General features: G+C 46.1%; 1 protein-coding gene across 2 annotated transcripts in view; it reads right to left on the bottom strand.

The window, feature by feature from the left end:
- The window catches only part of DNAH9 (dynein axonemal heavy chain 9), a 209,030-nt gene that overhangs the window by 129,425 nt on the left and 51,824 nt on the right, over window positions 1-27,781 (bottom strand). For both annotated transcript variants that reach the window (XM_049812524.1, XM_049812523.1), the window contains 11 exons: window positions 26,348-26,635; window positions 25,665-25,875; window positions 23,258-23,385; window positions 22,656-22,764; window positions 21,824-21,971; window positions 20,024-20,198; window positions 15,547-15,720; window positions 14,607-14,814; window positions 10,054-10,219; window positions 9,073-9,175; window positions 8,272-8,511 (listed from right to left, as the gene is read on the bottom strand). In XM_049812524.1, the coding sequence (XP_049668481.1) occupies window positions 8,272-8,511; window positions 9,073-9,175; window positions 10,054-10,219; window positions 14,607-14,814; window positions 15,547-15,720; window positions 20,024-20,198; window positions 21,824-21,971; window positions 22,656-22,764; window positions 23,258-23,385; window positions 25,665-25,875; window positions 26,348-26,635 (1,950 nt within the window). The remainder of the gene's footprint in view (window positions 1-8,271; window positions 8,512-9,072; window positions 9,176-10,053; window positions 10,220-14,606; window positions 14,815-15,546; window positions 15,721-20,023; window positions 20,199-21,823; window positions 21,972-22,655; window positions 22,765-23,257; window positions 23,386-25,664; window positions 25,876-26,347; window positions 26,636-27,781) is intronic.

Genomic DNA, 27,781 nt, shown 5'->3' with positions numbered 1-27,781 from the left:
AGCAGTCCCTCTCAGCTCACTGGCCCATGGCTCAAATAATTTAGGTTTCACATTTGTCATTACAGGTGCCAAATTGTTATTTTATTTATTTCAGAAAAAAAATTAGTGCGAAGATCTGACAACTCGAAGAGAGAAAAGTGAAACCCATCAGGTCCTAAACTGATTTAAAAAAATAAATTTAAAAAAAAATCACTCAGTCACTCTAAAGACACCCCGAGCCACAAAAATTGTTGTGTTCTTGATACAAGCACACGTAAGGCTACCTCAGAGGGAAGAAAATCCACCCTTCACAAATCTGCAATCAGTTTATTAACTTAACAGCTGAACATCTCTCCTTTTCTCACTTTGCAAACTTGACCCTCCTCAGTCCTCTCAGCAGAGCTACCAGGCTCTTCCATGAACACAACCAGCTGCATGCCCAAAGAGCAATGGGGTTACTCCATGTGTGAGGCTGAGCTTCCAGGGGATGCTGTAGTATCTACAGCTGGAATGCACAAAGGATGCGTGGTCGTGGGTCACTGCATCCACAATGGATGTGGTGCCAACATAAAAAAAAAAAAAAAAAAAAAAAAAAAATCCCTTGCCCTTTGCTACACCAATGCAAGTTTTATCCATCTGGCTGTTGAGTCCTCAGGTTGTACTTCAGCCAAATCTTTCAGCTTCTCCTCCTCACCAGGAAGGCCAGAAGCTGCTTAGGAAACTCTCCCTGCCACAGTGAGGCTTCTCTGGACAATGGTATCAAATATCATGACATTGGCGATAAAACAGCAAAACACCAGAAGTGGCCTTTGCTGGGAGGAGCAACTGTGCCCATCGGGGTGCAAGGGTATCGCCACTAGGCTGCGGGGAACCACCACCCTCCGGCTGAGACTCATCAGATCAGGATTTATTACCGAGTAATTCTGAGTGACAGGCTCCTCAGCAGCTTCATAATCACCCCAGGAGATGACGCGTATTTGGCACAGAAACAAGGAATATGCTAATCACCCCAGCAAGACTTGTTGCCGTCACGCATCAACATGCTAGCGGAGATGGGCTGTCACGGCTCTGACAAGGCAGGACTTGACCTCAGCCAGTTGCTTGGATTTTTCCCATGATTTCCGTGAAAAGGAGGAGAGTAAAGAGCACCCTTGACCCTGTCAGCCTGTCAGGATTTGTGTCTCCTCCCAGCAGGACCTCCTGTGCCCTGCACCCACTACAGCTGTGCTGAGGGAAGTCCAGGAGATATTTCTGCCACCCATCAGAGCTCTGCAAACAGTGACAAGTATACATCAGCACATCTGGGCAATTAGTAGCCCTGGCCCAGGGCAGGACAATTCCCACTGTGTCTCCATTAATGAGTCCAAACCCATAGCATTACCTCGAACGCTGCGTTATCACTATCCTCTGACAAGGAATGGTCTCCAAAAACTATCCAGCACAGCCACACACTCCAGGCAGTTCTCTTCAGTTGCATCCCCCTCCACAACCATCAGTTCCCCCCAAAAGCTCAGAAGCCTTCCGTGAAAGACCAGCTTCCATGCAATATCATTTTCTTCATCTATAAGTTCAGGTGCTCTAGATTTAATTTGAAGCCACCCACAAATAAAGGGATTGCTTATTTTTCTATAGTAAGATGCATAGCTCTGGTACTGTCCACAGTATGTTCAAGTCCTACATCACACAGCTGAATTATTTTTGGTAATAGAGTAGCTCTTCAAAGAAGATATTCAAAGTCATATGATCAGATGGTCCACTGGAGAGAGACATTTAACTTTTTCTTTCTCTTTGCACCCTACCATTCTCTTAGGGGCATATGTGGAAGAAAGGTATAGACTTCAGCTCTACATAGAAATATGTTGCACATACATAGATGGCCAAAATAGAAACAGAAGAGGCCTCTGCACATACAGGACAACCATGGAAAGTCAAAGAATTTGCATACTGCTACCTAGAACACAATGAAAACTAAATGTAGAGAGAAGCTGAATGTTTGGGTTTAAAAAAAAAGAAGCACCACCAGAAACATTCAAGGCATTCTGGTAAAACCTGCAAAACTATAAGACAGGTCCAGAAATCAAGGTCTGAAGCAACATAATATGAATCCTGGACACCAGGCTTGCTAAGTTGATAATTATTTCCACTACTTAAGTTTTGCATCCTGCAAGGCTCCCTGCCAGCAGGCTGGCTTCCTGCTGGTGCTGCTGTGGGTAACCCTGTGAGGGGACGGGAGGGAAGCATCAGGATGTACAGCACAGCTTCCCCCGCATGGGGAGGGAAAGTGCAGGGCTGAATGTGAAGAGTTAGCAAGCTCCCACGGATGGGGTGATCAGATGACAAAACAGAAAGTCTCCCAGGCATAAAAAGGTAAGAAAAATAAATTACTTTTTCTCTTTCTTTGCAGTCTAAAGAACATTTAAAATATAATAACTTGTGCAGCGTAGTGACCCCTTTCTAGCTGTCCTGCACTGTTGGACTCAGCACCCTGCTCTCCTCCTCCCTGATGTTACTCCTGGGGCTCCTGGAGCAGCCTCAGCACTTTGGGGACAGCAATGACGTGAAAATGGTGACAAACACAGCACTACTATCAACAGCGTGTGGGCCATGAAACCAAAGTCCTATTTAAAGGTATTGTACCAATTTTAAAATATGCTTATCAGGGAGGATTGACAAGGGGCTCCAGCCACCCCACTGGCACTGCATAGTGTTGTGGCTGCTGCATGTGATGGAGCAGTCCATACCCAGCCACTGGCGTCTGGATCTCTGTTAGAAGAGAAAGAGCAGAGATGGTAAGACAGAAGGAGGGGGAAGTTCTGAAACCAGACTGGTTCGGGTAACCAGATCCCAACCAAGCCCAAGGCTAAGTGATGCCAAACAACCGTGCCAGACCAAGGAACAAAACGAAGGTGCTGCTGACCCTGCACCAGTCTCGCAGCCGCTGCTGTCCCCCCTTCCAGCCACACACCAGCCGGCAACACACAAGGTGCATTTCAGCGTTTGCAAGCCTGAAGTTTGCAGGGCTCTTTGGCAAGTAAATATGAGAATTCCTCCCCGTGCAAAGGAGCGTGCCGGCTGCTAAAGCCCGTGTGGAGGCGAAGCGAAGCTGGAGCAAGGCATGCCAGAGCCACTGCTATCATCTTGCTGTCAGGAAGAGATAGAGGCCGTTCTTCTTCAACTGCCGCAGATCTTAATGTGACATGCTGCTTGAAAATCTTGTTGGAAATGGGAATAAAAAGCAAAATACAACCCTGCTGAGTCTATGATTATTATTTTACAGAGATGACAGATATAATTTAGAGCATAATACCATGGTAACTCTTTCAGATGGAAAGACAGACAGCAACAAGGCTTTCTCTGGTGTGAGACAGCAGGGAATATATTTTTAAAAAGCATAATCCACAACTCTGTCACTGCAGAGACCTGTCTTCTTTAATCAAGGGTAAATTGCCTGGAGCGTACCAATCAATTTAACTCTGCAGTGCATGGTGGGACCCAGAGGCATGACAAGGTGCTGTAGAAATGCAAGGCAAAGTAGTGTCGGACTTTAACCACAGATGGGACCCACTACAGAGAGAAAGTAACTGATAACACCTTCTCATATGCCCAAAGGATTATAAAGAACTGAAGGGTGACCTTGCCTCTGCAACAGTAACATCAGTAACAGTAAGTAATATAGTCCAAGGACAAGGAGCCAGAGCTGCTATTCCTGCAGATCTTGCCTAATCCTACTCCAGCCCCTTCTTGCCCATCATCCTGGACTGCGGTTTCCAGTTTCCCAAATGTTTCCGGTGAGATGTGACAGCAAATTTAAGCTGGTTTATTACAGCCAGATTTTATAGTACTTGCTGAGCCTTCTGTAGCTGTTCAAAACCAGCCCATGAGCCTGAGGGGTTGAAGATGATCACAGATTTTTGAGGCTTCTTGTTATTCTCTTTCAAAATCAAGAAGGAGCATCCCTCAATCCAGACCAGCAGTGACCTGTGTTTGTGTGTTCATCAGAGAAGCCATTCCTGGTGCTTGCTTCCTTCTCTCTTTGCTTCCCCTTCTTCACCCACAGCCCTTCTGCCAGTTCCTACCTCCCTGGAGACTCATGTTCCCCTTTGTGGAGCCAGCCCTCCCACAGTAGGCATATACATATTACCCTGGTGCCACACAAAAGAGACCAGCTTATTTCTAGGTGAGGACCTGAACCAAAGTGTTGCCCTATGGCCCTTGGCCAGCTAATGCCAGAAGAAGCAGTGGCACCACTGAGTACAACGCTGAGGCATTTAGTGTTGTCCTGATAAAGGTGAAGTCCAGAGACAAAAAACAAGTGAGAAAGTGGATAAAATCATTGATGTGGAGGAATGCATGGAATTTCCCACAACCTTCCCAAGTCAACACAACTAGGTGGTTCATCTCAGGGGACCCCTACTCTACAGCCAAGAGAGCCTCAAAAGCAACACAGCTCAAGCAGTTCAGACAAGACAGCCACAGGGAGCAGGCAGATACAACAGGGGAAGACACCTGTGTCCTTGTACAGCCACTGGAGCCCAGGTGGGATGTCCTGACATGTTTCAAAAAGCACTACACACCCACACTTGGGAAACAGAGTGAAACCACACCTGTGTCCCTAACAGGGGGAGCTGGACAGTATTCTGGCCTCCCCAGCCTTGGATGAACCTAGATATCCTCACACACCTGAATCTGAGCATCTTAAATTGGAGCCAAATCCCACCCGAGACCTGCAAAGTGCCCATGTCTGACAATAGGACAGTCACCTCAGACTCCTTTCACCTCCAGTGAATGAGGTGCTTCAGAAACACAGTCCTTCAGAGCTCTTCTCCATGTTTCTGTGAGGATGAGCTGAACTTGAACTACATACAGAAATGCCCATTATTCTCTGTTGAGGGAGAGAACACGACTAGCCAGGCAAAAAGGAATCCCACTGAAGATGCTCAGATCTCCAGAGATGATCATTCCAATTAGTCAGGACAAACATGAACAGAACAGTGCTTGACAAAGTCAGTCCGCTGTTGCCTGTCGAGCCTTCTACCCCCGAGTGTATAGCTTGCTCTTTTTCCCTTTGGTTTCACCAATACTTTTATTTGTCTAGACAAATCCCTCTGGCATTTTGCCGTCATTTGGAGTGAACACCTTCTGGAGTCACCTTCAGCTGAACCCTCGCACCAAGCAACACAGACATCAGCCTGATCAGCAAGAGGTATTGGGTGCAGAAAGAAAAACATGAAAGCAGTAAGTACCCGTATCTGTCCACTGAAAGCAATTGCTGCTGACTTGTTTTGGAGCAGGCTTCCTTGTTCTGTGCAAGGAACTCACATGCATACCAAGTCCAAAATAATTCATTGTTCATTAGCTGCAGCAATTGAGATACAGGTTCTTGGAGTGTTTCGTAATGAGACAATTAACACAGGGATCCTTGTCATAAGAGCTGTCAGGCAGTTTTGACAAGGGGAATCAAGCTGGATTTGTAAGGCCCTACTTAAATGTTTAGGTACAGTATTAATATCTAATATAGTATGATAATGACAGAGCCACTGGACAGATTGCAAATGGAGCCATTGTTAATGACCTGTGCAGAGCCAGCAGTATCACAGTACAGTGGCAGCAAGTCCAGGGGCTGACTCCCCCACAGCTGCAATTTGCATATGGTTTGTGCCTTTAATAGTTAGCATTGGCTGCTTGTATAATTACAGAATAGCTGATAAAACAGCAATCCCTAAATGCCTTTTATATATGCAGCTATTATGCACCCGGTGTTTGATTGCTTGTCCAGGATTAAAAGGAATTTGAAAAAGGCGTTATGCACCAACCTACAAGTCTTACATCCACCAAATTCTCCATCTTCCCCCAGGCTGAGGAAACTCAGATGGCCCTGATTTTGGGGGCGAAAGGGGGGTGTTTCCGCCCTTTCTTTTTTTTTTTTTTTCTTTTTTCTTTCCTTTTTTTTCCAGATAGCATCACGTGAAGGGTCATGGACCAGATGGGTAGACTGCAAGGTGGGGTGAGAACTGGCTGGACCACCAGGCTCAAAGCTCTAACTGGAGACCAACTACCAGCAAAGTTCCTCCGGGGTTGATACCAGGGCAACACCGTTTAATGTCTTTCTCCATGACCTGGGCAGTGCATTCTCAGCAGGTCTGCAGATGATGCTGACCAAGCAGAGAGGTTATTACACCAAAGGGAGGGACCTTGACAGGCTGGAGAAAAGCTGTGTGAGGTTCAATCAACTTTTGGGTCCACCAGTAGAAGACATTGACATATTGAAGCAAGTTCAGTGGAGGCCACCAAGATCGTAAAACGGTGGAGCGCAGGACATGTAAGGAAAGGCTGAGAGAAATGGATTTATTCAGCCCAGGGAAAAGGTGAAGTCTTACTGCTGTCTACAACCACCTAATGGGGAGTTACAGAGAAGACTGAGCCAATTTTTTTTTTGGAGGTGCATAGCAAAAGGACAAGAGGTAACAAATACAAATTGCAGCAAAGGAAATTCCAATTGAAATAAAAATATATAAACTTCACCATAGTAGATTTAGCAGTGCAACAAGGGCCAGGGAGGCTATGGGAACTCCAGCCTTGGAAACATTCAAAATTTGTCTGATCAGCCTGACTTAACTTTGAAATCAGCACTGCTTGTGCAGGGGGTTGGACAACAGAGCTTGAACTAAATTATTAATTTATGAAAATGTAACAAATGCAACACATGGAAATGCATTCCCAGAGTCCAGAGCTTCTTCCACACTCAATTTCAAGAAAAAAAATTGTGTTCCAGCAGAGCTAAACAGGAAATCAGGAGATCTCAAAAACCCACAAATATTTAAGGTAAGGAAATAATCAAGAATAAATAGCAAAAGGCAAGAAAGGATTTCAATAAAAAATGAATGACAATTTAAATAAACATTATGAGACCCAGGAGCCAGACTCCCCCACTCCTGCAGTCATGTGATAAACGAAAAGCCATCTGAGCTCCTGTCACTGCTCCTACCCTCTAGCCCAGCATCTAGATCTGGCAGGACATTTTCAAATACCCCATGACCTTAGCACCTTTCAAGCAGACTACAGTTAAAATTAAAGCTTCCCATTGAAATGCTGCTTTTCTCTCCCTCTGTCTGTCAAAGCACAGATTAACTAGAAGCCAGGATTTAACATGACCCACATCTAACGTCAAAGGCTGCTGATGTTTAGCTGAGCAGAAGTGACAGGTCTGATTCCTTCTTGATACAATGGAGTTATTAACTTTTTCAAGGTCCTGTTCTTGGATTTCCCATTGCCTGTCATTACTTCAACTCTTGTCTGATGGACCAGACCACAACGCACTGAACCTTCAGCACATACTTTGTAAAACAGATGTTAATAAGGACAGCAACCAATTACAAACTGGGGGTTTAAAACAGGTTATGGTGTTTCAAATCTCTTGATTTGGCTGCTGAGAACTTTCTCAAACTTTATCTATCAGCCTTAAACTCTGAAAGGCTCTTTCAGCAGTAATACTTACTGCTCCAAAGCATGAAATTTCTGGGGAAAAAAAGAAAAAAATAGATCTCTCCACTGTTGGAAGAAAACATTTCTAAAGCTGAACAATTTCCTCTTGATACAGAAGTGGCTCCAGTGGTAATTCAGTTTCAGCAATTAAGTCAAAGCTGGTTTTGATTATTTATCAATTCTTTAAGTGCCATGCTTCATGCACATGCTGAGTACCTGACCATCAAAAAGTTAAGAGGACATGCCAATATAGGCCAACAAGCTGTACTGGCTCTAGGCAGAGCAGTTGAACTAGTTACTGTTCTCCTATCTTCAGGGCCAGTAGCCCACTAAGTATCCACCACCTGCTTCAGTGCAATAAAATAATTTCCCTGTGTGGTGGAGCAGTGCCATTAATCCCAACATTTTACACATGTGGAACTGAGGCTCACAAAGAAAATCCCACACTTACCAACAGTCACTTAATTGTGCTGAAGTCAGGAGCCCAAAGCTCCCTTCAGTTGGTCCCTTCTACAGCCAGAGGGCATTTCAACCCACCCAAAACCTGCACCTCCTTCTGGAACAATTCATCCCTCCCTGTTGACCACAGGAGGCTGGAAAGTAGATAGGTTTCTAACTGATGTTGCTCAAAGTCATGGGTGATGGCTCTGGAATCCATCCAAAACCAATCAGGAAATAGGGAATGGCCCAAGGTCCTCTCCTTTACTGAGGGGACACGCATGCTGTGTCATTGCTAGGTGGGAGACTGTGTTTTGCTCACCATGGCATCAGGACAAGCTCCAAGTGCCACAGGACAGCAACTGCACTTACTTGGAAGATATTGGAGAAGTCTCTCAGGTTGAAAATGTAGTGGAACTTGATAGCCGTTGGCAGGAAAGTAGCAGCTACTTTCTGATGCAGTCCCAGGGCAAGGGCAATCAGCTGCTGAGCTGATTTTTGCACAGCCCCTGAGAAACTCCCACTTGTCAGGTGCTGCATTAAAATGGTGCTGTAGATCCTGGACAAGGCATCCTGACCAGGGATGGAGAGAGCAAAGACGCAGAAGTGACGCTAAGGAAGAGAAAACAAGACATGGAAAGGTCAGAGCGATGGGCAACCACCTCTCAAGCAAAATGCCATTGGGGACTTGATGCGATTGGACACAATGCTAAATAATCTCATCTAGGTTCCCTTTCCCATGAAAGGTTGCACCTGATGATCTTTCAAAGTCCCTTCCAACTAGGGGGGGGTGGTGGTGGTGGTGGTTTTCTTTGTTTAGGTTTCCTCCCCACACCTCTTTTTAATGAGAATATATTGCCAGCTCCATCAGGAAATTTTAGAAACCAAGAGGCTTTAATGAACTATGTTTCAGAGGTAAATATTAGCTAAATGAAGGCAAAATCTGTCTGTATGAACCAGAAGGCTGTCCTGAAAGTAGGTGTTAAGCTGGCTGGCAACTTGTGACTTCTTCCTCTGACTGAGCAGCAGAGTGCGAGGAAAAACAAACAAGGGAATAAGGGAGAAAGTCTGCTGCTTCACCATTAGGAATTAATGTTTTCTTCTAGCCTCATGTTTAAATATTCCACACAAAAATAAAACCAGTGACGTGCCTGCCATTGCACAGGGCTTTACCTGCAGACGAGGGTTGATGGTGAAACTCCCCGCAGTGGGGTTCATGCACGACACGTACTGCACATTCGTGATCTCCTTCAGTGACAGCTTGGTCCTGTCGTACCTTTGGGCGAAACAAAAGCAGTGGCATGGTGACTGCGAGAGGGAGCACCAAGTGTGCAACACCCTGGCAGGCACTGCTGAGAGCACAGGCAGAAAGCCTGGACGTGCCTGGCAGGGGACACGCGGCACGCTGCGTCCCCCCCCCCCCATGCCTCCAGTACTCCTGTGCAAACAGCAGAGCCCTCTTTCTGCCTGACTTCCCCGACACCCACGGCCCAAAATCTCTGCCTCCATTCCACTGTCTCCATAGTTAGGAAGCTTTTGGTCAAGCTCAGGCATGACCATTGCTGAGGAGACTGGAAATTGCTGAGTCCCTGCCCTGCATTCCCCATGGGGAGACCTGCAAATATTCCTGTCCCATGCAGCACTGCTGGTTACAGTGTAAAATGCACTGATCTCCTTCCAAAACACTGTCACTGTTTTTCCTTTAAATTACCTCTGCCTAGAAAGTGCTTGTTTGCTGCTGCCTGAGTGAAAACAATATTAGGTGTTAACAGAAGGGGCAGTTCATACCAGCTGAGGCCAAATCCATGGCCTTCCTCCACTCTCAGCATCTCAGGACATCAAGGCCGAGCATTGGGCTCCCCTTGCAGGCTGTGCACTGGGACCACAGTCACAAGCCACAGTAAGCGCAGAGCAAAGCTCCTCTCAACCAGGGTATGAGCAAGTGAGTTTGCTGGGGACAGGGGAAACCCCAAGGGTCCACAAAACTTGGTTCACCCAGAGCCTCCCAGCAAGCTCCAGCCCAGCCTAGCAGGATGCGACAACAAACGCAGAATGGGAAGAGGGATCTGCACTTTGACTTCCCCTCAAACCCCATCCCCAACACTGAAGCTGAAGATAAAGGTCTCGGATGAGCAAGCCTGAGCAGCCTCCTACCAGTGGCCGTAGTCCAGGTGCTGCCTGATCAGCGTATGGGGCTGCACCGTCCCATAAGCATCCACTTCAGGCATGTTCAGATCATCGATGAAGTACACAAGCTTCTTGGTACCTGGAGGGCCGTAATTTCTGCCAGCCTTTTTATCCAGAGGCTTCTCAAGCACACCTGTATGGAGGCAGAGGTGCAAAGCTAAGCTACCAGGGGAATCATTGCTGCAAAATAAAAATTATTTCTCAACCCAGCTTAATGCCGTGCTGCGTGTAGCTACAGCAGCCCCAGGAGGAGCTGGGCTATCCATAGGACAGGCAGAGCTCATCTCACAGCACAGGGGGAAGCCCCCAACCCCCTCCAGATGGCATCTGGGCTGTTTATTGCTTTTTGGGGAGGAAGACTTGGTCTCGGCACAGCGTGCTGCCCACCAGCAGGACGGTGCTTGTCCCCAAGCTGCAGCTTATAGAGCAGCTGGGAGACCTGCACAGGGCTGGCAGGGACCCCTGGGCAGCTTTTCAGCCTGACTCAACCCAAATCAGAAAGCTCTCAATTCCTCCCTTCAAAGAAAATACGACAAACTAACAGTCTGCTACAAAACAGTTCTAATTCAGAGCAAACAAAAGCTTTTCATGCAACATAAAGCCTTCTGAAGCACTTCTGCATAATTTTTTAAACTAAAACTTGCTTGCTGAGGTTATTCTGATCCGTACAACAGAGCAGTGAGTATACTCTGCTGCCTGCCCAGCAATACAGTGACTGCACCATTAACACAGGCAATAGTTGGCTGGGAAGATGCTGTGGGCACAGAAGCCCATGAGCAAAGCTGATTTTCTGAATGTAAGTGCATTTTCTACCTCTGTAAGAAAAAAGAAACAGGTGATTTTGGGGAAAAATTCCTGTTCATTGTCAGAACAATCAAAGTAATATTTTTTCTTCAAATGCACCAAATACCCACAAGTTCTCTGATCCCCTCCCCAGCATTACCCAAACTTCCAGATAAGTGACAAGACTCAATTTCAATAGAAGCTGTCAAATTACCACCTAGTTTTAAGTGGGGTCATGAATAAGCAAGGGAAAGCATGGAGAGAAAGGTTCCTCATTTCAAAGCTTTGGAAGATTTTAATCTGTTTTAGCAGAAGGCTGAGGTTACGTGTTGCTCTAAATTATAAAATGTGGGTAATATTTACAATACTGGGCTGATATTTAATAAAAATCACCCCACATTGCTGCACATAATGTTTTATAGGTTATTGATTCCTTTGATTGCAGCCTGAGCAACCTTTACTGACTCAGTAAGTGGAAAAGCAAACAGAAGCAGCTCTCCTCTGCCCAGACCCTGGGATGGGTTTTCTGCCATGTGCTTACTTGGAGATCATCCTTGGTCTCAGGAGCTCACTGCCTTCCTGAAGATGGAGGCAGAATTTGTTTCATTTACATGGCTTTGGGTTGTCAACAGACCTATAAGCTGCTGTAGAGCAGCATGGTAAGTAGCAATTGTTTGTAACTAGGGAAGACTGGTAAATGTAAATGGGACTGAGAATATTTATAAAAATCTCCTTGTGAAAATGTACACTTAAGCCATTCATTATCATGTGCAGAAGTTATTAAGGAAGATTTATATTCTGTTTTTTTCAGACCACAAATCTTTTAAAACACCATTTTTTTTTACGGCTTCGGTGCATTGCAGACAGCTTGTCTTTCCCACTACTCAAAATTCAGCTGATTTCGTCATAGACAGTTGCTGCACAAAGGGATGAATTGTGCTAAGAAAAATGATGAATCTTTCCTCAGTGGAGTCTCTCTCCCCCTTCAATAAAGCCACAATATTTGAAATTTCTGGTAGCAAGTTAAATTAAGTGTTTCAAATAAGCATTTAATTTAAATTTAATTAGTCCTTAATTAACATATAAAATCAGCCCTTTTTGAGGTTAAACAAGTATGCAGGAGATTCATCACACTGAAATGCAATTACTGGGGATCAAGTGACATGTTCATGAAAGTTGCATTTTAATTCAAAGCCGTATCTCACAATAATAATAAAGGGTCCATGTCTCTGCCTCTGGGATCCTGACATACTCAAATTAGCACCTGAAAGAAACAGTCACTGCAAACGAGACTTAGTAAGTGTGATTCCTCTTGCCTGCTGGCTGTTGATCAAGAAGGGGAAAAAAAGACCCCAAACCAAAAAAACAATATTTATTGCAATTTTCTCAAGGCAGATCTGGAGCAGAAAGGTGCTGAATGACAGAAGCCAGAGCTACATCTGAAGGAGGAGCAGAGGCCCAGGAGGGCATGAAGCAGAGCGAGCAGCAGACACAAGGTCCAGGGCAATGGGCTGAGAGAGCAACAAATGCCACAGAAAGTGGTATTCAGTCACAATACACCAAAGAAAATCCCAAAACTGGCCCCAGGTTTGGGTAGAGAGAGTGTCTGGCTCCTTTTAATCCCTATGCACATCGCAATTCTGTAAGCCACAGGACCCACAAGGATGGTTTGAACCACATACCTGTACTTCCACTAATGGGTGCATGCTCTGCACCTTATAAATCTCTGTATCAACAGGCACCTTGTGTAAGAAATTACTGGCTTTCAGGTTAGGCTCTTTTTTAAGTGAAGAAAAAAAAATCTAAAACTGCTTTGTATCCATGTTTTACAAATTTAAAGAGGTGCCTGCTGGGGGAAAAAAAAGCAGCCAACTGACAAACTACACAAAAAGGGACAAATTAACTCTAAAAAAATGAGCAGTAGGGAACCAGGCCAAGCAGTATAAATCATGCTTCCCAATGCAAATCTCACAGCCACATCTTCATCCACACGCAAGATGACTTGCTCCTCTCTGCAGAGGAAGAAAGTCGCCGTCTCAGCCCATAGCTCACGGCCAGAGTAAATAGGGATGTGCTGCCAGGTCTGCCTGTATAAATCTCAACACCTGCACACACTCGCCCATCCAGATGGAGATAAATGAGCACACATACCCCCACCCAGGCAGCTAGGTAGACAGACAGGCAGCTCAGCCCATTTACCAGTTCAAGGGCATTTCACAGAGACCCTGCACAGGGAGAAAAGGAAAAGGGACACCTGGGAAAGGAAAAGGAAGGCTATAACCATCACACTGCTCAGGGCTGCAAGACTGCCCAAGGGTGAGTTTTTACCCATTTTTTTGCTTGAAGGATATGTAACCCTAATAATTTGCATTCACACTGTGGGCACAGGCACGACCCTGCGGGGCTGATCGGCATGGGCAGGAAAGCCTGGGAGGGTGGGCACCAGCAAGACCAGAAACCCTTCAAATCTGCCCCAAAAAGCTGATGTGGGCCCACAACATGGCCCCAGGTTACACAGCACAAGCTGAGCCTGTGCTGTTACCTCTCTGCAAGTGGATCAGCCCCAGAGGGCAATTTTAAGCTCGGACACCTTTCTTAACATATTTGCAATGTTGGGAGCCTGGCAGAGCACAGAAGAAGCCCCAGACACTCACTGCCTTGGGCATCAATCTGGGCTGTGAGCATGTCCCCACCTAGCACCACTTGGCCAGGAACAACCCAGACAGTAAAGGTGAAATCCTTGGTCTCACCAATGCTTCACAGATGGCGATCCCCTATAAGGCTGGGTCAGCACATTTGGGTCAAACCAAGCTACACAAAGGAAGCATTTTGTTTTATGGTGACCCAGAGCTGTTATTCAACTCAAACCAAACCAGATTGTTTCATTCCTGGTTAATAAATACATGTACAAAATTATTTTTTCTCTCTTTAGGTCAACTCAAAGTGAAAACACCATTCCAAAATGAGCCACTTCTCAAGAATTCCCTCCTTTCTCTTTGTCTCTGAAGAGACTACACGCAAACCTGACCTTATCTTGGTCTCAAACTTCATTTTTCACTTATGTGCCAAAATCCTCCTCAGCAATATTCTTATGGACTTCCCCAGGGCCAACAATTCTGATGGCCTCTGAGCCCCCCAGGGTCAGCAAGCCCTGTGCTCCCTGGGGAGGTGGGGATGCAGGACCTGCTCCATGGCAGCACATTGGGCTGCAGCAGGACACAGAGGACAGCACCAGGAACCAGCAGCCCTGGCTTACAGCCTGCACATATCCATTAGCAACATCCTCGCTGCTAATTGGGATGCAATTCCCATCATTGCACCCTGAGGACAGTTTGGATCCTAACCAAGAAACCCATTCTATTCAGCATGGGCTTAAATTCAGGCATATTAAAGACACACCTCAAGTAAAGTACGAGCTGTTTGCTGTACAAAACAGCAGCAGATTTAAGCATGTGCTTTGGCACAGCCCTGAACCAGAGTTGTAGTGTTCAGAATTCAAACCCTCATGTTGGAAAATTCCATCTTCCACAAAACCAGGGGTCTGCTGACCTGAGAGTTTCACAGGGGGATTTAAAAGTCTGCGGGTGTCAGTGCAGTGCCCACAAATGACAGGGGCAACTCGCCCACAGGCCTTCCTCTGAGCACCACGGTGCACACCCCGCTCCAAACCCCACCGAACATCCCAGGAATTTGGTAACCTGCCAGGCAGAAGTCCTGTGACTCAGCCGGTGCCTTACCTTGCAGCATGGCAGAGGTGGTGTAGTAGTTAAACGGGACCTTCTTCACCACATATGCATCCGTGTCCAGTGAGGAGAGCTTGTCCCCCACCAGTACAGACTTCCCTGTGCCAGCATTGCCCACCAGCATCACCGGGCGCTGGCGCTCCAGGAGCCTATCCATGAAGTACCGCACACGGACTGTCTCTGTGGTGGGCACCAGGCAAGCCTGAGAGGGGCATAACAAGCAAGTAAATGTCCCCATCCCTGCCACAACCCCACAGCCATTTTCTGGGGACAAGTAAATTTGGGAGAGCCAGGAATGACTAATGTAACCCCATTTTCTAGATTGCACTAGGAAGGGAACGATACCCTGCTGCCAACCACTAAAATCAAACTGTCTGTACAGATGAAACCTTGACAGCTGGATGATGGGAGCAGTATCTGGATCTCCCCACAAACACACATTTTGCTAAAATGGTAGCAATTTTTACAAGTCATCTGATCACTGTGGCACTTCCAAAAGGAAAGAAAAGTGTAGCTGGCAAATGCAATTCACTACCTGCAGAAACTCATTTTTTGTCCAAATCACAAAAACAACTCTACTTTCAGCCACATAGAATGACGACATGGTGTCTCGGGGGCTTTGCCACTACATTGTCTCACATCCCGCTTCCCTCTGCGGGCCAAATGCACCCTGGGCACACCAGCTCTTGGGTCACCGGGGTGGCTCTGAGCCTGCCCCTCATGTATACCACTCATATTTGGAAGATGGATGGAGGATGTGTGTTCACAGTCAAAGCACAGTAAAGAAAGATGGGTAATTTAGTTGTTCCTAATTAAGAATGCCATCCTTATCATGAAGTGCTTGACCTTTAAGGAGACTTCATTGAAATGCCTGCGTACAGTCACCAAAATGCATGTACTCCTCCCAGACGAAAAGCATGCAAGATTTACATACCTGTAACGGCATTTCTGGATCAAAGTCAAACTGGGGAATAAGTTTAGACCAAGGCTCAAACTTCTTTGTTTCTGGATCGATGTAGAAGTCAAAGACTGTTCCCTGAGAAGGAAACTTGATAGTCTTGAATTCTGCTACCCACCACTTGCTGAACTCCACTCTGTAGTCCACAAGCTGCAAGACAAAAAGTGGAGAAAATATGCTAATCTGGAGAAATTCATTAGTGATGGAGAATGTTATCTATCCCAGTCCACCAGAGTGGGATTAGTCCTTAAAATGTATTCTACAGCATAACGAACTTATCCTTTTTCCTATTATTAAGCGTAATTTTTCATTTTCTTCATTTCTTCTCATCACTCCTATTTATTCACCTAAATAATTCATCCTCTGTGTTGATCACTCTTGGTATGTCTGAGATTAGATAGATGGATCAATTTGAAAAAGAGAAATACGTGCCTATGACTAAACAGACTGCTTGATTGATTCTTGGTGCCTGCTTCTTCCAACAGACAAGGACACAACATCCGTCTACATCTGTGGTCATGGTTAGTCAAAGCATGCATATTAAAGCATTTCCTCATAAATCACACCATTCTATTAATACTTAGTTGTTGTCTTCTGGCCTCTTTTCAAGCCTTAATGTTTTGGAGAAGCAGGATTCCAGACACCAGTGTACCAAAGCACCAGAGAGGGACAGTGCCCCTTTGGCTCTGCTGTGTTTCTGCGCTGCCCTATCACCCTGGAAGTACCCGCTTTCTCGTCTTTCCCCATTATATCTTTTTATGCATGGAGATTTTGGAGCATCTGAATTTTTTCAAGAGCTAGGGTGACAGTTTTGCTTTAGATGCTGGGTAGGGACTTGCAAAACATGCTTAGTCCCCTCCCCTGCCCCAGGTCTCCTGTACGACACTGGGCCAGTCACTCTGCCTGAACACCTTCCCATGCAGACAACAGGGACTACAGCCTTCTGCCCTGGGGAGAAGTGGGTGGGGGAAGGAGGGGAAAAGTGCTGTTAAAAAGATGTCTGTGAAATACCGGATGCATGATTTAGGCAGTTTTAACAGCAGAATTTCTTCTTGGGACATCTGTGGGTCTCTCCTCCCCATAGCTATTTGACATGCTTTCCCAGGCCAGAAGCCCAGGTGGGACCGCCAGCACATTGCCCATAGACTGCTCTGCCTCCATCAGGAAACCTGGGTTTGAAGCTGAACTGAACCAAGGGTCCTCTGTAAAGTCTCCTGCGCCACCATCCATCAAAAGACCAGAGGATTTGAAAAACACATTATTAGTATCCACAATTTTGCAGTCTCATGCTATTCAGAGAGGCAGAATAACTGTAATTCTTCATTCTCCTGTTGTTTTAACTCCTCGGTGCTGGCAGCAGAGTAGCCTGCAGCAGAAGGGGGCATGCATCACTGCTAAAAGCTTTCTCACAAGAGTGCCCTTACCCCTGTGCAGGCAAACGGCCTGCAGCTGCATTGTGATGGGCTGCCCGCCCTCCCTAACTGAGCAGTTAAGTGGAGCCGCTCCAGCCCTGGCTCTATTGCCAGAACGGTGTTGAACTCAAACTGCTTCCTTAATAAAAGCCCCATATGGATTTCCGCTAATTTCAGAGCCTGGAAATGGCAAATCTATCATCTGTTTTTATACAGGGGCCCCACTACCCACCAACAAGCGCAGAGTAGCAGGAAGCCTTCCAGACTGTTTTTCCTGACATTTCAGCAGCAAAAGGTCAGCACGAAGGGCACCTTCAATGGAGAGCAATAAACAGACTTTATATTGGATCATTTTTCATCAGACTTCCCCTCGCTTGGACTGCTGTATCCTCGCACTCTCATCTCTGACATTTACAGAGCATCACAAGCAGCAATGCACAGTCCAGTCTCAAAGTCAAACCTCCCAGAGGGATGCTGTGCCCATGCAGCACAGCTCCTCCTGCAACCCGCACAGCAGCCCAGCAAGAGCACACTGCACCAAGGCCACCACTCCCTGGGGAACCAGGCAGACAGCAGGCAGAAAAGCCTGTGATGCCAGGGACTGACTCTGCTATGGCACAGGGAACACAGTGCCCATCTGCCGCGCGACCGCACTCCAGCCGACTTGCTTGAGGAGCTGTAAGCTCCTATAATTAGACAGCAGCTTGTACTGCTGAAGCGAGGACAAGCAGTGCTTCCCAGGCTTTATTGTGGGGTTTATTTTAAGTCACCCAGCACTGACAACACTAAGGCAGAGTATTTCCCTGCTGGCACATGGGAAATGGAGGGTTAAGTCCTCCACAAGGACTGAGAAAGCTGATCTCACACAGGTCATTCAATGGCCACAAGGCACGATGGCATCAGGTGAGCACCAAGCTGAGCTTGAGCTGTTTTGTTTATCACTTCCCAAAGCATCTGCTCCTTGGCATAAAGCAAATATGAAGCACCAAGCAGATGTTGATCTCTCATTGAGGCATATGGAAAGAACACAAAGAGACCCCAGTAAGCACTGGAGCAGCCTCTGAGAATGACGGTGCCACCACCTGAGCTGGGGAAGGATCTCTGGTGTCAGGTCCATGGAGAGACCTCCCACATACTCCAGACAACACAGAGATTGACATAAGTCCACTAGAGACCAGATACGGATCTCTGAGGCCTTGACAGCAGTGCCCTGTCAGTGGGTATACCCACACATCAGGACAACATGCTTTAGGCCTGAGGATGAGGTGTATCCTCTGACCAAGAGATGCAACCATCTAACAGGGATGGGGCAGAACCAGAGCAAGCAGCTCCAGCGGATGCCCAATGTGCTTCCACCCGCAGGCTTTGCACTACTCACAGTGCTCCCTGTGCCGCTTGCTGAAAACCTGGTACTCAAAATCTAGGCCTTCAGGTGCCACACACGCTTTTAGACCCCTCTACAAGTGCCTCAGGTTTCTCCTGCCTGCCTCTGAACCAGTCATGTTAAAAATCTCCAGCTTGTACAGACGTCAATCTGGAAACAGCAATGCCAACAGACGGTGGAAAGCTGTCCTGCAAGCATGGGCACAAAGCCATGGAACGGAGCCAAGGGTGGCCCCAACGTCAGCAGCACTGGCAACAGGGATTTGACACGCAGCCCGCTGTCTTCTTGTCCATTATTACTGTTAACAGTTGGAAGTTGTAAAACAGCAGCAGCTTTTCCAATTACTTGGAAATCAAGAGACAGCCCTGCTGCACCGAGCTGAGCCATGAGGCCAGGAAACGGGGTAGAACGGGGCACTGTGGCAAAAGGAAATGCCCATTTCTCCTCTCCTGTGCACAAGACATCGGCACAACCCTGCTTCGCCCACGCATGTCTGGGGAAGATCCTTCCCAAGATCCATGTTGTTCACATGCTCCAGCTCCCACCAAAGCAAGCTGTGTTTCAGCCCAACTGGAAATGTCTGTGCTTCTCCCGTGTTTAGGGGCCAGGACCTGAAGAGGGGCCTGAAAACATGCAGTATCAAATGCCAACCTTGAGAAAACTCAGTCTTATAATAATATCACCATACAAGAGATCACACCCACCTTGTCTAATGGAAAATTCAGAGGTTGACCGCTGCAATTAATCCATAGGATAATAGGATAGATGTACTGTGGGAAGCAGCATAGAGGGTAGTGCCCTGTCTTCCTCTGCCTCTTGGACATGAATGTACTTTGAACATCAGAGACACCACTAGTGAACCACAGCCTGATTAATCCTCCTGGCCCAAGAAGATCTTGGTGTCTCGATTGTGCCCTCCAGCACTACAGTCTTGGATATGGACATCCATCCACCAGCAGCTTCACTGAGACCAGCAGCTCACGCCAGAAACCACCCAACAGCTGGATGCCTGGAGGGCAGTTCAAGCTGAGTGCCTACAACCATCAGCCTCAACCTCATCAGCATGCTCCCAGCAAAGGCTATTTCAAAGAGCAGAGCCACTGACTACTTCCACTTAAGTGGAAGCACATAATCCCAAACCTGCTGACCACCCCTCTTTCTTATGTACTTCTACCAGAAATTGAGGACAGACAATTCTTGACATCCACCTATGTTTAATAAAAGTCAGTGGTACAAAGCACTGGCTGGTTTGTCTTACATAGTGCAATGTCTATCTGTGCAGTTGGATGGCTGAAAGACTGCTCCACTGATATATTCATTTGATGTCAGTCTTAACTTGATCACATTATGCACTTCCACAGGCATCTATAAATTAACCTGTTTCTCCCCCCTGTGAAATGTGTCTGCATAAGCAAACATCTCTCCACCTTTATCACTTGACCTCTCAGCCATTCTCCTCTGGTGTTACACCCTGGATAATGAGGTCTTTCGCAAAAGGAATTGTTGCATTCAGCTTTCTAGTTTATTATCACCTATACAAAAGCCCCAGGAAAACAGCACTACTGATACAGCACTATGTTTTGGAAAGTATAAAAAAAAGAAAAAAGAAAAAAAAAGGCCTGTGTAAAAGATGCTGAAGTGGCATCTTCCTTCTTACCTGGTCTTGAAACATTGATCCACCAAAGGCCCAGACAGCAGCAAAGACAAAGTAAAGTTCATAAAGCTCCTTGGGACAGTCGGGAGGTGTGTTCTCCTCTGTCAGGAGGCATTCAAGGAGGTAGCACAACATCTGAACCATACTCTGCTCAGGAATGGGAATAATTTTCTTAAATCTAAGGGACAGAAATTGAAAGCACGGGAAATATAATTGGGTACAGCAACACAGTCACTCACAACCCAGGAAGGCAAGCCTAGAAATGCTTTTTCAGAATATTAGCATTTTACTTGTCAGCAGTGCGTGTCTTATTCCTGGGTACAGCAATAAAGAGAACACCCATTCTCTCCTTCGGACCTGCTGGCACCGGCACATATACAAGTAATAACAGTAATCAGAAGTTTCAAGCATTTTAAAACTTTGATCCTCTTGAAAGAAGTAAAATGGAAGTCTTGCTAAAGGCAATGATTTCCTGTGAACACGATGAGTTCAAAAGCGGTCAAATAGAGGAGTAATAAAATAAAACCTTTCATCTTGCCATTTTACATTCATTTAAGCTACACTTACAGAATTCCAAACTAATATTGTAGCAGCACTGAAGTCCTCCATAAAGTAATTATAGCTATTTGAAAGGTCGATTCTACAATTTCTGAATTAAGCAAGCTACCAAAATACTCAGCTCAGGGCTCCCTGCAGCTAATCCCATGGATTTCACGGTCTGACACAACGTTCAGTAAATAGAGTGGGAAATGTCCAATGGACTTTGCTGCCAACAGCTATAACCAGCTTGGTCACCCCGGGAGTAGCTCCCTAGTAAGATGCTTAACTCCTACTTCCAAAGACCACTGCTTTCACTAATGCAGGCCCTTTGGACACATCCCCATTGTGGTTGACAACTCTCATGCTCAATTGTACACTGATTTTTTAAAATTTTTTTTTAAATGAAGGTGCAACTATGGGAAGCAAGCAGAGGATAGGAGAAGCTCCCTTACTCAGGTTTGTTGGGACTCTACTTTGGCCAGTCCTCACTACATGAGGACTGTCTATGAGTATGAGTAAGAGAGCTGTCTCCCATGATGATAAGCAAGAACCACATGACTTCTCTGTGGGCATTGCTTTGAAGCTAACTCAAGCCAAGGAGCACCAGGGCCCTTCCAAATATCCAGTTTCTTCATGTTCATTGGATTGGTATCCATCCATGAAACACGCCCATGCTGGATGCCAACACAGACTGACTTAATTTTGTTCAAATGCATCAGGAAAGAAATTCAAGAGAGAACTGTCTGTAGAGCAATCCCACCCTCTCCTACAAACACCAACTTCCTTCTCATCACCAAGGGGCAGAAAAAGAAGTGGGGAGAGAATGAAAGAGGATCTGTTCTCTCCACCTTCCACGCTGCATACAGAAAACTTCCCTTCAGAAGTAGTCTGAAATCTGCTCTACTGAAAAATAACTTGTGGAGTGACACATCAGGAGACCGAAAAGACTTTCTCTTTAGGATCTCCTGGATTTACTTTCCAAGAGATACAGAACTGGTACAAGAAGTACAGGAACAATCAAATCAAAATCCAACGAAAACCAGATCTGACCAACACAGGATGAGCATGAGTGTCAGCTCCCCCACCTCTCCCTGTTGTTTGTATGAGCTTAAGCCAATGATGCTTAGGACTCTCAGGGGTGAGGAGGAAACCAGCCAGCCATGCCACATGCAGCACAACCCCAGCACAGCACAGCTGGTCTGGAAAGCGGCGAGTGTCCCCCTGCCCTTGCCAGCGGAGGTACAATCACTCTTCAGATGGTACCTTGTTCTGAGGGTGTCCAGGCAAATCGGCAGGTACTTATCAAACAAAATGGTCAGGTTGGCTCTTTCGGACTGGATCTCTCGCCTGTCAATCCAGCTGCTCACCGGGGGATTCCAGCCCAGATCTGATGGGTTGATATACAGGATTCCTTTAAGCCCAGGATAAGAGAGAACATATAGTAAGGACGCAGCAGAGACTATTCCTTTCGTCCAGCAGAATTTCTCAGCTACTTTCACACAGCTAAAACCCTGTGAAATACACCTGGGTGCCCCATTGCCTACCCCCTCCTCCTGCCCCACTGTAGAGTAGAAACCTTAACAGTGAAGAGACTTAACTCAGGCAACCAGGACACATTTCATGACCCTGCCTCAAATTCAGAACACGAGTCATGTTATTGCTCTGGGCCCCATTTCCCCATGTGTAAAAGTAGGAGACACCTTCATTCACTCCTCCCATACTTCATGCACTCCTCCAGGAGATCAGGAGCTCTTTGGGATAGGGACTGTCCCTCTCCTCATCAAGTCCATACAGGGTTTTGCACAACAGGAGCAGTCTCTCAGTGATGCTGAAGCCACAATCACCCATTAGCAGTCAGAGATCTCTGGGTAAATCTCCAAGATGATGACAGCTCCCCATATGGATCTGGGGTCAGAATCCTCCATTTGTCCATGTGCTTCAGGAACCTACCCTAAGCCATCCACCAAAGGCAGCTGTGATCCCAGGTTAGGAACTTTCAAGAGGGACCAAGTTGACCAACAAAAGACTGGTTAATGGCACTAGATCCTACCTGGTCCATGGAAAATCCCAGTGTGAAGCTCAGGCCAGTACTCACCCGCTCTGGACACAGTCGCTGGGGTGGCTGTCCGCAGGTGGCTGATCTCAAAGAGCAGCCGCATCGTTGGGTTCAGAGGGATTCTCTCGTTGCTTGCCAGGGTCAGCACCTGTATGTGGCAGACAGACAGATAGACAGACAAAGGCCTCCCCCAGGAATAGGAATGAAAAGCATTCAGAACTTTGCACTAAAAAGCTTGGCTGCTATCAGCCCAGTTCCTCAAGGCAAAGCAGCTGATTTCTAAAAGGTAGCAGAATAATCCTTCTCTCTTCCACAACCCAGAATCAACAACAGTCCCTTAGGGTGGGGAAAAAAAGGTGCAGGATTATGACCCCACTCTATTTTTAAAGAGCCTGAAGTTACGATCAGGGCATTTGTGGTTACTCATGAGCCTGACTCTCCAGGAAAGGGAAACTCCAATGAAAACATGCTTTGAGCTATTGCTCCCATGCATCATTTTCTTTATGCAATATTGTTTGGTATATCTGAAGAAACACAACTGCATTATTCTAGAAGGTGTTATTTCAGCATCTGCACTTCTTCTAGGCTGAATATCAACACACAGTCAAGGAATACCTGCTTCTCTAACTTATATTCATTACCTTATTATCATCCATCACAGTATTAAGAGATTCAATCCACATTGGATCAATATCTCCATCTAGTACCATCCACTTGGGACCGTCATGTGTGATGTTGGCCAGCTCTCGCATTATTGATGAAAACAGTCCTGGGAGGGTGACAGGAATATGTTGATGAACACTGAAGTTGCCACCTGCTCTAACAGTTTTCTCTAGTAACTTACTAAAAATTATCCCAATTAATGCTTTCCTCTTAAGCATTCAAAACTCTATGCATCTGTACATAAATATAACACTATATGGGTCTAGTCTGCTTTGAAGAAAAAAGACATTATCAGTTACCACCACTGAAAAGGACTGCAGACCTACACACGAGCTTCCTTCCCACCGAGAATCATAAGGGATAAGAAAAGTGAAGAGCAGATACTTAGAGGCAAAAGAAGGTATGAATTACACAATGCAGAGAAAACCATCTCAATATGCCTTGGAAATTTTTATGAATGTTTTTTTTGTGGCTCGAAGTATATCAGGGAAATCAAGATGCATTAAATGCTGGGTCATGGCTTTAGTGAGATTGAGGGGAGAACAAGTACAGAATGACATTGAATGACAGAACAAAATGTCAGTAAAATCAAGGAGACAGAGAGGATACAGTGTCTCGAGGGGAGTAAATAATGAATGTTAAGAAGAGCAAGAAGGCTGGGAATAGAGCAGCAGTACTGCAGAGCAAATGAAAACTCCACAAAACTATCGCTCTCCTCTACATGTGAAAATACCTAGGGAGACACTGGTCTTCATGAAAAAACATCAGGCAAACATTAAAAAAAAGCCTCTCTTCTGGTGAATTGTGACAAGCACACTTTTTTTTCTCCAGGACAAGCTATTGCTTTGTGATTCAGGTCAGAAACAGCTAGTGGCATTATATCACTGAAGAAAAAGCTTGTGCACAACAATGCAGGACAGCTCACCTGAAACAGGTATCCGATTCTGAGATCAGGTCAAAAAAAACCCAATTCACTGGCTCTGCCTCGGATCAGTTCCTCACATGTTGGACACATGCCTTGGAAATTGCTCCAACATCATTAGTATCAGAAATAGCTACTGTCTCTGAGCATCAATGCTCATATACACCATGACAGCAGTGGAGAGAAAAGTGCCTCTCTCCTAACTTTGTGCATCCACACCACAGAGTGGTCTTGGGATTTAAAAGAAGAGTTTGGTTCTACAAAGGACACTTTTAGGATTCCCTTCTGGGGCCTTTTACCACCTAACATGTATAACCTTTTCAACTCCTGATAATGAAAGGAGTGACAGGATGAAAACGGGAAGAGGAAAAGAAGGGGCTTATCCGTAAGGGAACACATCATCTCTTGTTAGGTTGTGGTGAAGACTGCCTTGCTGGTCTTTGACAACAAGAAACAAAATTTCCAGCAACAGTTAATGCAGAAAACATTTGCCTTGAAACCTCAGGGAGGAGTCCTGTAAGTTCCCTTGAAATATTACAGGCTAGAAACTGCTGGACAGCCACCTGTAAAATGTCCCTCCTGCTGTTCAGTGCCACCCACAGTCTTTGATCTGCAGTCACTGCTGCAGCCAGTCTGCAGAGTTCAGGCTGTATCCCACACTTCCCTCTGTCACTTTGATTTAGGGTCTGTAATTACAATTAAAAAGAAATTAACCCTGGCACTGGAGCAAAGCAAGGGGTCAGGAGGGGTCCATGGCAGGGGCCAGGGGAAGTGGGTGGCAGCTCATATCCTGGCAGACTTCTGACCAAAGATGATTTATGGCAACATCTTCCCTTACCTCCCCCACACCTCCCAAACCAGCCACACACGTAAATCAAAGCTGCCTTTACGTATTAGTCACAACTGAGCATTTTCACTCAAGATTTCTGTAATCTTTCAGCAAGCTTTAAATGCTCATCTTATTTTCCTCAGGAGCAATCAGGATCAACAGACTGGCAAATGCTGGTGTACTACAGAGATGGGGCAGCAATATTAAGTGGAAAAACTTCACTTTAAGGCTGCTGCATGTGTGCTACCAGCTATGGAAACCTAGGGATGACACATTTTGGGGGTCTCAGTGCACACCATAGGGCAGGAGGGAACTGCCTTCCGTCACCGGTCTAGCCAACCCCAAAAAACTGCCTGCCCCATTTAGGAACTTGTAAGTGTTGGTATTAATGGACATGATAATTATTTTTATGGCAAGAGGATAAAGCAAGTCTATGCTATACTTCCCATTTGAAGATAAAAAAGCTAAAACTTCCTGTGTATCCTTTCAACACCAAACTCTCACATGGCTGTGACCAGCAGACAAGCACCTAGGCTTTTAGACCCACATACAAAGAACCAGTCATCCTGTTGCTGCTCAGGAAGTTCATTAAAAATATCTTTCTTTACAAATTCAGGCATAAAAAGACATTTACCATCCTTCCATTCTCTTGTTGCTGGGTTAATGATGCCAAAAAGTTCATCGTTGGTGACTGCCTTGGGGTTGAGGTCTGTCCAGACAGGACGTCGCTTCATTATCTGGTAAGTCTTGTTCAGGGATCTCATCACCTGAGACTTGCCCGTGCCTGCGTTACCCACCACGAAGACAGAGTGCCGGACTGTCAGCAGCTCCTCCAGCTGCACCACCTGAGAAAAAACACTCCTAAATTTTAGACAAAGATGCCAAACTGAAGTTCAGAGCTACAAAACAGCTCCCATTGGGCCTCTTCTTTAGAAAGATGTGACCCAGAAACAAATGGATTTGACATTGGGTTTGGTCTACCCACTCTAATCACAATGGGTGAAATCAGCCCACAGACACACTTCCAGCACTATTTACATCTGACAGCCATGAGCCAATGAGGCTCTACTCTCCAGGGGCCACACTTTCATGAGCCTACAAGAGTTAGCCCCTTTGTAAACTCAGGAACCAGGTCAGTACTGGCTTTAGGGGCAGGTGCAACTGCATCAGGCCCAGCAGAGCTGACCCAGTCCTCCATCAAGGTCTGCCTGCAAGGGCAATATTGTGCAGAGCCTTCTTTGTAGAAGCAAAGATGGTTGAGAAAACCCAAATGATTTGGTGCTGGTGTAGGTACAACAGAAGATCGCTTGGTCTTACTTTGAGCACAAAGTTGTCCTCAGCCTGCAGCCGGAGGTCCAGCACAGCTTGCCTCACAAATGACTCAAAATTCAGGTCACGCTTCCGAGGCACATCCAGTGCAGGGAAAAGATCCCCAATCAGCCCCATAAACACTGGCACATCATCGGTCACAATCTTGGGGATGTTAAAGTCACGAAGTGAGCGCATCAGAACCTGATCTTCAGGTCGCTCTGGGTCATCTCGTTTGAGGGAACCAGCAACAACTAGCACTGACTTGATTGCACGCAAGCCCCAGTCATAGTGATCCTGCATGGGGGGGGAGGGGAGGGAGAAAGAGGGATGAGTTTATGCTTAGACAGTACACCACCATGCAGGGGTAAGAACCAGCAGCTCTAAACTGCCAGATAAGTCAGCAATGGAAATACATCCAAATCTATTATTTGCATTGTGGCCAGAGACCACCACCAGCCTGAGTTACCTGATTTCCATTTCAGTAGGTGAGATTCCCATCAGGGACAATATTAAAGAGTCAAATAATTCAGCTGTTCATACCATTACCTGGGCTCTGAGTTGGCAGTAAGACAGCAGTAGGACTTGCACTCTGGACACCTAACTAGTTTGTTTCACCTAAATCATAAAGCAGCTAAAGTAAGGCCAGCCAGACCCCTGGATCTGCAGGAGATACCAAGATGAAAGATTTGTTAGTCCATTATGAGGCCCCAAATACCCAAGTTTCTCTATTCTGCCCATCACAAGAATACCAGGCATGTTTTGTCCCAGAGGCAGTCCACCAAACAGGGGCCAGTAAGGGCATTGCTGAAAAAGAACCACAAAGAGGCATGACAGGAACTCTCAAGCCAACAAGCAACTCTTTATCTTTCTGCTCTGTTAAGACCCTCCAGAGCACAGCTCAACAGCTGACTGCTTTGTGTGAGAGGCCACAGCTTCCACCAAGACCTCCAAGACACCACACAAAGTTTCTGTGACAAGGCATCTCCCACCCAGCCTCATGGTGGCACAGCCAAGATCAGGTTTTACATCTGGAGTCCTGATTCAATTGTTCTCTGGACCCAGCTTTGATCTATGCAAATGATGACAAGGAAAAATCTGATTAATTAGAGCTTTGTACTGGAAGTGACCCTACTTTGTCAACACCTGACACGACAGCGAACTGTTAGGCTGAACTCAGAGAGGGACACACATCATAAACCCCTTGCAGGCAGGACAATCAATAGGAACGAAGAGACTGGAAAGCAAAGGGTCACTCAATACTACCCCAAACATGGTGTCATTTGAGCCCATTGAAAAATCCCTCCCATTAATGCAGCTGGTCAAGTGCTTTTGTCCCTGCAGGTCCTCCAGTAAAGCACTTTGAAAATTTCATTGCCCTGATGACCACAAACCACCTCTTCTCCCAGCAGCTAGTGCAAATGCAGTCATTAAATAAAAGCT

Source organism: Accipiter gentilis, chromosome 10 (genome assembly GCF_929443795.1).
Source record: "Accipiter gentilis chromosome 10, bAccGen1.1, whole genome shotgun sequence".
Classification (NCBI taxonomy): domain Eukaryota; kingdom Metazoa; phylum Chordata; class Aves; order Accipitriformes; family Accipitridae; genus Astur; species Astur gentilis.
The sequence above is the reverse complement of the archived record's forward strand: the minus strand, read 5'-3'. Positions and strand labels throughout refer to the sequence as shown.